Source organism: Henckelia pumila, chromosome 3, assembly GCF_033568475.1.
Source record: "Henckelia pumila isolate YLH828 chromosome 3, ASM3356847v2, whole genome shotgun sequence".
In the NCBI taxonomy this organism is placed as follows: domain Eukaryota; kingdom Viridiplantae; phylum Streptophyta; class Magnoliopsida; order Lamiales; family Gesneriaceae; genus Henckelia; species Henckelia pumila.
The window spans coordinates 57,994,845-58,007,069 of record NC_133122.1 but is presented as its reverse complement, the minus strand read 5'-3'; the positions used below and the strand labels follow the sequence as shown (position 1 = coordinate 58,007,069).

The 12,225-nt window shown below is 36.0% G+C and overlaps 1 protein-coding gene across 1 annotated transcript; it reads right to left on the bottom strand.

The window, feature by feature from the left end:
- Positions 1 to 195: 195 nt before the first annotated feature.
- On the bottom strand, positions 196 to 4,920 carry LOC140892001 (BRCA1-associated RING domain protein 1-like). Its single transcript, XM_073300725.1, has 13 exons — positions 4,748 to 4,920; positions 4,576 to 4,629; positions 4,417 to 4,487; positions 4,151 to 4,246; positions 3,705 to 4,066; positions 3,249 to 3,503; positions 2,997 to 3,097; positions 2,577 to 2,763; positions 2,362 to 2,470; positions 1,881 to 1,990; positions 1,408 to 1,573; positions 1,207 to 1,325; positions 196 to 683 (listed from the first exon to the last, which is right to left on the bottom strand). Exons 1-13 carry the CDS (start codon positions 4,834 to 4,836, stop codon positions 381 to 383), a joined length of 2,022 nt encoding a protein of 673 aa, XP_073156826.1. The 5' UTR covers positions 4,837 to 4,920; the 3' UTR covers positions 196 to 380.
- Positions 4,921 to 12,225: the final 7,305 nt, after the last annotated feature.

The window sequence follows — 12,225 nt, the reverse complement described above, 5'->3', positions numbered from 1 at the left end:
TGACAATAAAACATTGAAATGGAAAAGATCATCCATTTGAGTCAATCATAAAAAAATATAATTTTTCATATCAAATATAACGGCGGTATAATAAATGAGGTAGATGGCAAAGGCAAAGTACATGTTTATTTTGTTTTGTCAATTATGGTTGGCAATAAAAAATTGAAACGGAAGCATGCTTTTAGACGAGGAAGTGCACCTATAAATAGGGGCATTTTATGAGAGATAACAATTTTGTTTTTGTTTTTTTTTATCGGACAGAAATAACTAATTTCATGGCATTTTTCGTCGGACTAAAATCGTTAATTCACTGCTATAAATTATATTCATGTTCATGATGCTAGTTTACTCCGAATAAGTCACCATCACTTAATAGAATCTTAAGACGACAACCTCTGTGCAGCAATGGATTCCAAGATCCATGTGTGTGGAATGACACGAGCATCATTGTCTTTGGCTAAATCACCGGCTTCTGCTGCTCTGGTATTCGCTTCTACTTGAGCATTATACACAACAAGACATCTGGAAACTTCTTCAGGACGGTGTCTTTGTGCGGCTATCTGCTCCAAGCTCCCTGCGATGGTTCCTCCACCATCTATAACTAAGGCTAAAAGACCGCTCTTGTAAGCAGGAACAAAATCACCAAGAAAATAGAACTGCAAACCATCAAAAAGCTTTGGAGCCTGCTTGCACAACGACAAATATTAAAATATCAATCCTTAATGCCACATTGACACTCAAGATTACATCTGAACTTCAATCTGAGGTTCTAAGATTCTTGAAAAATAACATGAAAGTAGTTGGTAGTTGGTTTTACAAATCTTGATACCCAAAATTAAGTGTACTGACTCAGAGTCATAGCTCATCAGGCAGTGGCAGTGGGAGTGGCACTGGCCAGAGTCCAGAGTCCAGAGTCCAGAGTCTCATTTTATCAATACGGCTTTAGAAATAACGATTAAATCTCTGATTTACGTCACCAGATATATTTAGTTATCCAAGCAAAATACACAAATCCCTCGGGACAATAACAATGAGGAGAATGTCACATGTTTCACAACAGCTCTACGGCAAAGCATGGATTGACTTATAAAAGCTTCTGTACCATATAACAGTGAGTGCTGGCTCTCTTCTCTAAAACTCATGCCTTAAAAAATTGAAAAGTAACAGTAACGAATGAACTACTTTCCCTGCATTAGAATGACTTACATTATTTAATATTCTCAGTCTTCCAGTTCTTGGGCCATCAAGAACACCACGGTTGTCCAGCTGAACTTCATAATTTTCTTCATTCACAGGATATTTTACTTCCATGCACGATTTAACCCCTAAAGTAAAGATGTATGACATTCACTAGTCTGATTCAAACAAAATTGTATGCCAGTTAAGTAGAAGATGTATCATGCTCACAATCCATATTAAGGACCCATCTTCCGTTCAAAATAGCCATGAGAACTTTAAAAGTTCTGCTGCATGCGCCGTTTTCATTTGTGGCTACGATCATATGGGTAACATTTGAATTCCAGGACTTGGAAACTTCAGCGCCACAAATCGAGGCAAAGTTGGTCATCTTATGCTGAAAGCCAACAATCAATATAAGATATTAGTTAGCTTGAACATTCTTTGTACGGTGTGTTATACAGTGAGAATATGATAAAACCAGTGCAATGAAATAGACTCCAAATAGTCAGGCCTGAAAACCTTACTTAAACAGTGTTTGAGAGAGCTTATAGGAAGCACTTATCAGCTTTTCTTTCACAAAATTTTACAAAATTTCAAAATTGTGTTAAGAAAAAGCTGAGAAGTACTTCCTATAAGCTCTCCCAAATACTACCTTAAGTTTGTAACTGAAAAGTACGATCCAAAGTTTGGCAGACACTAACCTTCTCTTCAGAAGACAAAGCAGATCCACATAGAACCCATTGTGGTCCATTAGGAGAAAGCGCCCAAAAGGACTGTTCAACGGATCTGTATGAAAGAAGACAAAAATGATCTATCAATCACCATTATTTTAGTACTTCAACCCTCCGAGAAACTACAATATACTTTCCATTTCAATTTATCAAAGAACGAATGGATGATTCACCCATCAACATTTCATGCGGATTCCTTCTTTTAAATAGTATAGTATTCAGTACAAATATTAACAAAAACTTTCACGCATCCTGCTAAAATCTTCTTGACTTGAACTCAGTAACTGTTTTTTAGTCATCGAAGCTAGAGGTAGAAGGCGAATTTCAGATGGCATAAATAACAAATGACAACGGAGATTTACTTGCATGGTGGCTTGTATTTGAGTCCGATACTTCTTCGAATAATGAAGAATAATTAATCAACAAACGATGACAATAGAAATGTCCATACCTTTTAGTGGACAAGGACTTGATTCTCCCCGATTACGCTTTCTAGGGTTGGACTTTTCACTCGGAAATTTCACAGATTTGTGAGCTGGGCATAACATTAAAAACTCATCCTACATATCAACATTATGGGATAACGGGTCAAAACGAGCTAATAGAATAAATTTGTGGAAGAAACAAAAGAAGAAAAAAAGAGCACGGATGGAATGGGAGACTCACACAACTCCATCTGCAATCTGGGATTTCGACTGCACACGGAACATGATAACTCCTACAACACGATTTTGCGAAGCACCCAAGTGCAGCTCCCTTTAAACCACAGCTGCTGCACTTGAGCATAGCAGCTCTCACCAATTCAGATTCCAAATTTTTAACAGATTCTCCAACATAATAGGCTTTAGGGGCCCTGAACAACAGAATATTTCTCAATTTGAGAGATATTTATCCATTCAAACACCAGTTAAGAATAGAGGAGACATATAACATCATTAAAAGAATTTTTTGCGATGCTAGTATATTCAGAGAACAACAAAACTTCACATTATCTTAAGTTATTCTCATAGAAATGGAGGTTTGGTTCCGAAAAAACAAAGATTTGACAGAAATTAAAGCTCTGATGCATGCCAAAACCACACATACCATTCGATGCATTTACGGTGGACGGGAATGACGTTAGAAAGAGTAGTTTCACCTCTTGCAACTTCCTTTCCATCCGCGTAGTGCAGCATAGGTCCACTACCCTGCAACACCCATTAACATGTGAATATCATGCAAGCATATTTACATCTTATCACAACAAATGTACAAAATTGATATAGCCAGTAATGTTACAAAGAGAAAAGTGGCAAGATCTAGGTCCAAACTTACTGTTTATGTTGAAATGAAACTTACATCTTTTATCTCAGAAGAATGGCAAAACGCGCAAGTGCTTTCATCCATATATGATTCGACATCGAGTACAGTGTAATCTTTGTTATAGGCACGGCTCGGAGTAACTTCATCAGACGAACCATAATATAGCTTCTTTTGTCTCTTGGTTTCCTTTTTACGAAATGTGTCTATTGGATCAAATTTATTATCCACTTCACCAGAAAGGGTAACCAGACTATCTCTGGCACACCTCTTGGCTGCAGATTTTTCTGTACACTGAAGATTTGAACTAATTAATATTTTACAGAAAAGAGATTCTTAACAAGTAGCTAATATTTTTATTGGCAAAGATTAAGTATGAATGGACTCATTCATAAACACGTTCCATTGGCAACTAGATTTAACTCGTTGAGTTCTAGAGAGTAGAGGCAAGATACATTTCAGAAACTCAAGTGAAAAATTGAGAATTGAACTAACCCCATTTCCACTGCCTGGATCGGTATTGCAACCTTCCATATCTTCGTTACCACCAGGTGAGCTTCCAAGAGTTAATTCTGGGGCATTATTCATTTCCGATTCTTCAGATACAGAGCGAAAATTTGCCTCATTTTTCTCCATTGGAGATCGATACAATGGAGATTTCTGACCTGCTTTCGGTGCCGATCTACATTCAAACTGCCTATCAAATTTCTCACAATTACCATCCTTTGACACTCCACATGTTTTAATTTTTTTCATCAACTCAAGCTCATCTTTCAATGAAGTAGCAGAGTGCTTATTTTTTGGAGCCTTCCTCAATTGGCCTACAGAACTTGATATTGAAATCGGAGTTCTGGTATCTGCAAAGATAAAAAATCAGCAACATACATACAACTGTCTGAGCAATGTGGCACCTCATTTACAGTAAAGAGTTTTTTTTTTACCGGCAGAAAACATTGGCAACAGGGTAGAGGTGAAAGCAGCATCCAAATTCTTATAAATGGCGGCAATATTATCCATGTAAGGAGCTGGCCTTATTTCTGTAAAACAAATCAATCTTTTCCAATCAATAACCCACATGGAATCAGAAACAATAATCAGTGTGCAATTAAAAACCAGGCAAACGAATTGTTAACTCCCCAAAATGTGAACTTTATACTGAAATCATGGATAAAACATCTGCAAAACAGGCTGTCGAAAAATCTTGTACCTTGATCCGTGAATTGCTGCTGGCATGAGGGACAGTCACCACTGAACTGACTAGGCTTGGGGATACAAACACTACAAAATCCAGAAAATAAAATTTCAAAATGAGATCTTTCAGCATTCAAGGGATAATTAAATCAAAAGAGAGAAGGCTGGAACTTACTTGCAGAAAATATGATCGCATGGTAGCAACGTGGGCTTCCTCAGCAAATTCAAACTGACAAAAATCACGGGGGAAAAAAGAAAAGAAAAAAAACCCATCATGGGAACCTGTGAAATTCTTCTGCTAACCTACATATATACAAAAAATGATACCAGCTGAAATGAAGATTTACCAGAAAGGGCATTTGAGCTCAAGACCAAGCTTCTGTAAATTAAAAACCAACAGATTCAAAAACCCCGAGGCTTTTTGAGAATCCGACATTGCTTCTCTCTGCCGTCCCCTTTCGTTTAAGAATTTTCACTTTGAAACTGTGTTTTTATGCATAATCACTGTTGGAAAGATTTGAAAAGGTAGTGATGCCGAGCGGGTGGATTTTGTGATTTTAAAAATTCTAATCTATCTATTTAAATAATAATAAATAAATAAATAAAATGTGTGATTTCTATAACAAATGTAATTTTGTAACAATTTGCCGGGATAATTAATGATTATATTCCTAAAGTTTTTTAACTTTCTCAAAAATATACTAACATTTTTTTCGGGACCAATTACATCCCTCTTTTTATAAAAAGTTTCTTTGATATGTCCTCCAAACTAAAAATTTCCTATACTACCCTTATATTAATATTTTGTATAAACATTTCCCAATGTATAAAAATGGTATCAGAGCCTAGATAATTTTATTCAGACTTTATATTATTCATTAAATCATACTTTTCTTTGTTGAGGAAGAGATTTTCAACAAACCATGGTTTCAAACAAGAGTTTGAATGAAATCCCAAAAACAAGTGAATCTATTTAAAATAAATTCTTTACAAAACTTAAAGAGACTTAGGTCTTATATACTCTCTGAAGAGATTAAGAAATATGATTTCTAATTTTCAATTTCTAGAGATCACACCAGATTCCTCTAAACTCTCCGGAGATCTTAGAGAAATTCAAAAGACGGTACAATACTACAGTAATCAGCTGTACGAAATACCTCGGCAGATTGGAGAAATCCTTAAGAAACAAGAAGAAATTCTTGTAACTATAAAGGATCTTCAAACCAAAATCGTAAATCTATAACACACTTCTAGTTCTAGAAAGGGAAATACAGGAGGAAGGTTACCACTCTCGTTTGGTACCGAACCTCTGTTACATCAGAAAGGTAAAACCAAAATGGTTCAAAAACCTTTAACTGATGATGAAATGATGATTAATCTTATAAAGGAAGTATCAGAGAAAAACACTATCTGATGACTACTTTAGAACGATTAAATCTCGATGATCTACAAGATCTTGCGGATTCTTTTGCGAATCTCAAAGTAGTAGATCTAAAAATGAATTCCCCCGAGGGTGAACAACCCATAGGGAATCCCCCTACATATATGGTTAAAATAGAAGAACCACATAGTGAGTTCCATGTTGGAGAAAATTCACATCCAGCCGAAACCAGATCAAGAAGGAGTAATATACCAATACATCAAACTCCTTATGGAAAAACTGTTTTAGACCATATACATCCTTATGGGTTTATGTTAAACCTGGATGTTCTGGACTTCAAAAATAGAGAAGATCTTATAGATGATTGGACATCAGCAATGAGAATAGCAGCAGGAACTTTAGATCTCAATAAAGAAGAATTTATCAAACTTCTGAAAATGAGTCTAATGGGATCTATCAAGATAGCTTGGGAAATGACCATGCTAGAAACCAAGGAATCAATCTTAGCAGGAGAATCACTTAGCGAGATTGGAGGAAGAATGACCACCCTTTTTAAAGCACAATTCATAGGGGTAGACTATTTCAATAATCAAGATACAGAGAAAAAGAAAAGATATACTCAAGCTCTGTATAGCCTCGAGTTACATGATATTTTTTTAGTTGATGAATATATTATGTTATTCACCAAATACAGATGAAATTCGGGACTTGAAGAAAATATAGCCATTCAACTATTTTTCGCAAAAATGTCAAGCCCCTGGAGAGAAATGCTGATAAAAGAATACGTTCCAGGTAATCTTGATACATTGGCAAGACGCGCCTCCTTTTTGAAAGGTAAATTGGCGGAATGGTGTCATATGGCAGCATTACAGAAGAACTACAAGAAAATAAGGGGTATTAATAAGCATACTTCTCTATGTTGTAGAGAAAATGATTTCCATACGATTATAAGAAATAAATCACAGGGATTTAAGAGGAAGAAATTCAGAAATAATCCCTACAATAAAAGAATGAAAAGTTCTTGGAAACCAAGAACATTTTGGTCCAAACAAAAGGCCAGAGCCTATAGATCTGGTAGAAGAAGTGGACCTACACGAGCATCCCCAGCAACAAACTCATCACAAAGCAGGGGAAGAACACCATCTAGAAAAACTTTCAGAAGAACTCATACGAGAGCAAGTGAAAGTTTTAAGGATTGCAATTGCTAGACATGTGGAGCTAGAGGCCATATATCTACAAACTGTCCAAAAAACGAGAGAAAATGAGTTAAACTCTTTGAAGCAACACTAGATATGGATGATGCGGTCTTCTTTCAAGATCTAGTCCAAGTATATCAATTTGAGGATATCCCCACAGATGAAAGTATATACGAAGAATAGATATTGTTTAACCAAGATGAATCTGAAGATGAATCAGAATCAGAATCTGAATCAGAATAAAGAAGAAGTGTTTCGGCACGAAACACATGAGAGTTTGGCTGAGTTTTTTAGTCAAATCACGGTATCTCATAATATGGTCCAAAGGATTATGAGAGAAAATCCAACATTACAAAAGTACCAAGGATTTTCGGCAGGACAAGTAGAAAGAGTCTTAGGCAACCTAGGGCTTAGACAAAGAAGACATCATTTGATTTACAAAGTATCCAAAAGGGAAATGACAATCCCTATGGAGTTAACAAGTAATCAAATAGAGATGCAGTTAATTTCTTTTGAAGAAATAAGAGAGGAATTGCAGAAGCTGAAAAATGAGGTAGCAAGAACGATGTCTTGGATTCATATTGGAGCAATCCAAATAATGATCAAGACAACTTTTAAAGAAGGGATAGATTCACCCATTGATATCGTAGTATGTGATAAAAGAATGGAAAATATCCAAGATGCTGTTTTGGGTACGATCTCAAGAAATCTATGTGCAGGAAAAATTGTAGGAGTTATTTATCCAAGAATAGCCTACGATTTAGCTGACAGAGACTTTAGTCGAGCCTTGACGTTGCATCAAAACTTCAAGGAAAAAAGATTAATGAAGGAAGGTAATAGACCATATTCTATTACCTATCAAATTTCATATGCTCTTTCTAATACTCATCATTCTGAATTATTTATTAGAAATGAGTTTATTGAAATTCCAGAAATCTTTGGGAAAGTTGCTCAAGCAATATACCCGGAAAGAATCGAGTTTCTTTTAATTCAAGAAACAGACATTCAAATACAAGATAAACCGGTTCTATACAGAGATCTTAAAATAGAACCCCGTAGGTTATCTTTCCAAGGTGACCGAATGACAAGTCGAAGGTGGGAAAAATCTCCTATTCAGGAAATTCCACCAGAAGAAAAGGAGTTTTCGATAATAAGAAAACTTAGATCTCCAGAAGGATGGAAAGAAGTCAAAATAGTATTCGAAATTACAAGTCACAGGAACCAATTTCCTTGTAACTCGATTTACTATTTAGAGCAGCAGGTAACATGAACTTACCAAACATTAATAAATATTGGAGAATTGGAAGTTCAAATCTGTGAAATTCCAGGAAAAGAAGTGGATCGGCTCATTCTTGGCCTAAAGTTTATGAAGGACCATAAACCATGGAAACGCCTTAAAAAAAGAATAGAGTTTATAGCAAAAGAAAAGACTTGAAGGATTCAATAAAAATTCTACGAGATGGAAAACCAGACAATTGGATAAGGGACAATCCCTTAATCAGATTCGAAAACTCTGTTCACAAACAGAGGAAGAAGAAATTGTTGAAATTAGTAATTCATGAACATTATTTACTAGAACGCATTGAGGAAGTAGAAAGGAGTAACCATACTCTACCTTCTAAAGCCTTAGAAAAACTAAAGGTGAATAGTCTTAATCGGATTACTAAGGTACAACATAGTCTGTTAAAAATGGCGGGGCCATTTAGTAATCCCTTTAAAAAATGACGACAAGTCCTTTCTCCATATACATTCCGATTGGTATGTTGTATGAACAATATAAGGCTGAATACTTTGCAGCTTATATTGACTCGGGAGCAGGAATTTGTACAGCAAAAAGGGGAGTTTTTCCTGAAGAATGTGAAGAAGAATTGCCAAAAATTTCTGGACGAGATTTCTCTCGAAGAATTTTAATTCTTTGCAAAGGAATAAAACAAGCAGAGATCCTTGTGGGAGGAGCAGGTCAAACACCCTAGTACAAGGTAAAAACACCACCAATCTATTTCCATGATACAGGAGCAGACATCCTGTTAGGAAATAACTTCTTACAAATGTTTAAGAAGTACACACAAGACAACGAGTTAAAAAAACTTATGTTCACTACAATTTATGATCATAAAATTATCGTTCAAAGACTCAAGGTTGCTTTTTATCGACAATTACCGATAATATTTCGCAGCCAGCGTGGTGATAAAGAACAACTTTTTCACCCAAAAATGAAAGATCCAAGAAGGTTTGGAGAAACCATGTTGAAAATAACAAGAGAACAAGAACTCCAAACAAAGGATATGGAGCTTCTCAAAGTAACTCTAAATCACAGAGATATAGAGTTAGAAAATAAGGTATCCCTTGAAGATGTCAAAAAGAGGATCAAAGAAAGTTACAATGAGCATCCTTTGACATAGTGGGATAGAAATCAACTCAAAGCCAGTCTTACTCTAAAGAAAGGCAAAGAGTATAAATTTGTCAGATATAAGCCTATCCCAATGAACATAACAGATCAAAGGGATATGAGAATGATTATCAAGAAACATTTGGGCCTTGCTCTAATCAAAGAAGGAGTTTCACCATATAGCAGTCCAGGTTTTCTGGTCAGAAATCATGGTGAAATAAAAAGAGGGAAACCCAGGTTAGTTATTAACTACCAAGGTATTAATAAAATCCTGGAGTTTGATGGGTACTTCATACCCAGTAGAGAACATCTAATTAGCTGTGTACGAAATGCTAAAGTGTTCTCAAAATTTGATTGTAAGTCTGGATTCTACCAGATTCGAATGGAGGAAGGCAGTAAGAAATTCACAGCCTTCTCTACACCACAAGGATATTATATCTGGGAAGTTATGCCTATGGGATTGGCTAATGCACCTCAAATATTTCAAAGAAAAATGGATAATCTTTTTAAAGATTATTTCAACTTTCATGTTTGTTTATATTGATGATATTCTTATAGCATCAAAAAATATAGACAAACATGTTAAACATTTAGAGATTTTCTCTAAAATTTGTAAACAAGAAGGATTGGTTTTATCTAAAAAGAAAGCAGTCATAGTCACAAGAAAAATTGAATTTCTTGGGATTGAGATTGATGAAACTAGAATAATTTTACAACCCCATATTGTGGAAAAGGTAAAGAATTTTCCAGATAAACTCAAAGATGTAAAACAACTCCAAAGTTTTCTAGGAGTAGTTAATTTTGCAGGGATGTTCATAAACAATCTGGCAATGTACAGAAAGATGTTCAGCCCTTTGTTAAAAAAGGATGCAAGGTTTATATGGACCGATGACCATACTAAAGGGGTGAACCAATTAAAGGAGATATGCAAAAATCTCCCAAAAATGGCTATACCCGTGGATGAAGATGATCTGGTGTTATTTACGGATGCTAGTGATGAATGGTGGGCAGCAGTGCTTACTAAGATCACTCCGGATGGAGAAATACCATGCAGATACTGTAGCGGTCTTTTTTCAGAATCTGAAGCTATCAGATGACATATCAACGAGAAGGAATTTTATGCAGTTAAAAGGGCTTTCGAAAAATGGCCATTATTTTTACTTGCTAAAAAATTCACTTTGAAGGTTGATAACACTCAGGTAAAAGCTTTCCTAAGGAATAAGATTGAATCTAAACCTGAAAAAGCTAGGTTATTAAGATGGCAAGCTTTATGTCAAAATTATATTTTTGATATTGTTATTATTAAATCTCATGAAAATATTCTTGCAGATTTCTTAACAAGAGATGGAAGGAAGTGACGTAGATTCCATCATGAAAATGCAGAGGCATCTCAGGGAACACCTTGGGCTGCTTCAAACCGAGTTCAACCAGCTTGTCCTAAGTGCCGATATGGAGGACAGGTTACAACAAGCTGATCGGATCAAAGTATCCAATCGAATCACAGGATGTATGCAAGCTCAAACTCAACTATGGGCTGCTATTCAAGGGCCAATTATGCGTGCCATAGAAAAACCACTAGTTTCTCAAAAACAAAAAATGTTAAAACCATTGGTTTTACAAGAACAAGAAATACAACCACCAGTTGTAAAACAATATGTTGAGGATTCTAATACTCAAGAAACAAGCGCTAATCTATCATCAGCTTTTGATGATCTAGATAAAGCAATAATTGATGATGATAACTTATCAAGTCAACCCTCCGCCTCTGGGGTAAAAGAGAAAGAGATCAATCTTAGGCCCCACACCGACAAAGGCAAATCTAAGATCGATACTAACCCAGCTGTCATTTCTTCATTTCAGGTTTATCAGCAAAGATGGGAGAAATTAAGCACAAGAAGTGAAATCAACCCGATCACTTGCAGGGTTGATGTTGCAGGAATATATCCAAGGGTTTGGCTAAAAAACAATGTCAATCATAAGGATGTAAAGCTATGGTATGAATTTGGGGCTCTAACCTCAGTTTATACAACTTCACCAGGCTTCCAAGAAATATCACAACTACCAAAATGGATTCAGGAAGCAGTCCAAGAAACATGAGCAAATAATGATCATTTGTCCAGAGGAGATGTGCTCGAGTTATACTTCTTTAGTGTAGCTCCAGAACCAACAGGAAAAGGATCACACGAGCCCTTTCATTTCATCAAGCTAAGGAGACCTGACATAAATAATCAAAGATTTATCAAGGATCCTATATCTGAAGAAATACCATTGGTGTCCACTTTTGGAGAAAATGAAATCTCAACCAGAAGGGCATGAGGCATTTGGGTTTGTCTCACCGAGATGGATAAGGTCAAGTTTCCGTTCAAATTTTATCAAAATTCTGTGAAAGGATCATTCCTGTTAAACACAATGACAGGAAAAACTATGGCTTTTGCGGAAGAACTCTTCGAAAAGAAGAGAAACTTTTTGTGGAACAACAAGCTAACGGGGAGTAAAGAAACTCGCCGAAAATTTTATAACATGGCTCATATCGAAAGATGGTCAGAGAATATCTGCCCAGAATGTCCAAACCAGAAGGATCCAGAATTTCGGAAAAACCTTCAAACCCCGAACGGATTGAAAAGATTTTTTCGAGACAAGCAAAGGTGGACAGAGACCACCAAAACCGCGTTTTCTCAGGGGCCCACTGCAAAAGCAAAAGATGCCCCGACAACAATAAAGAAGGCATGTGAGGAGAATAAATCCAAAAGAAAAAGTCAAGCATGTGACTCCTCCACTAGTAAAAGATGTCATCGGGCATTGTGACTCTCCCACTAGCAAAAGATGCCATCAATAATGGCATAAAAAATTCAAGACAAC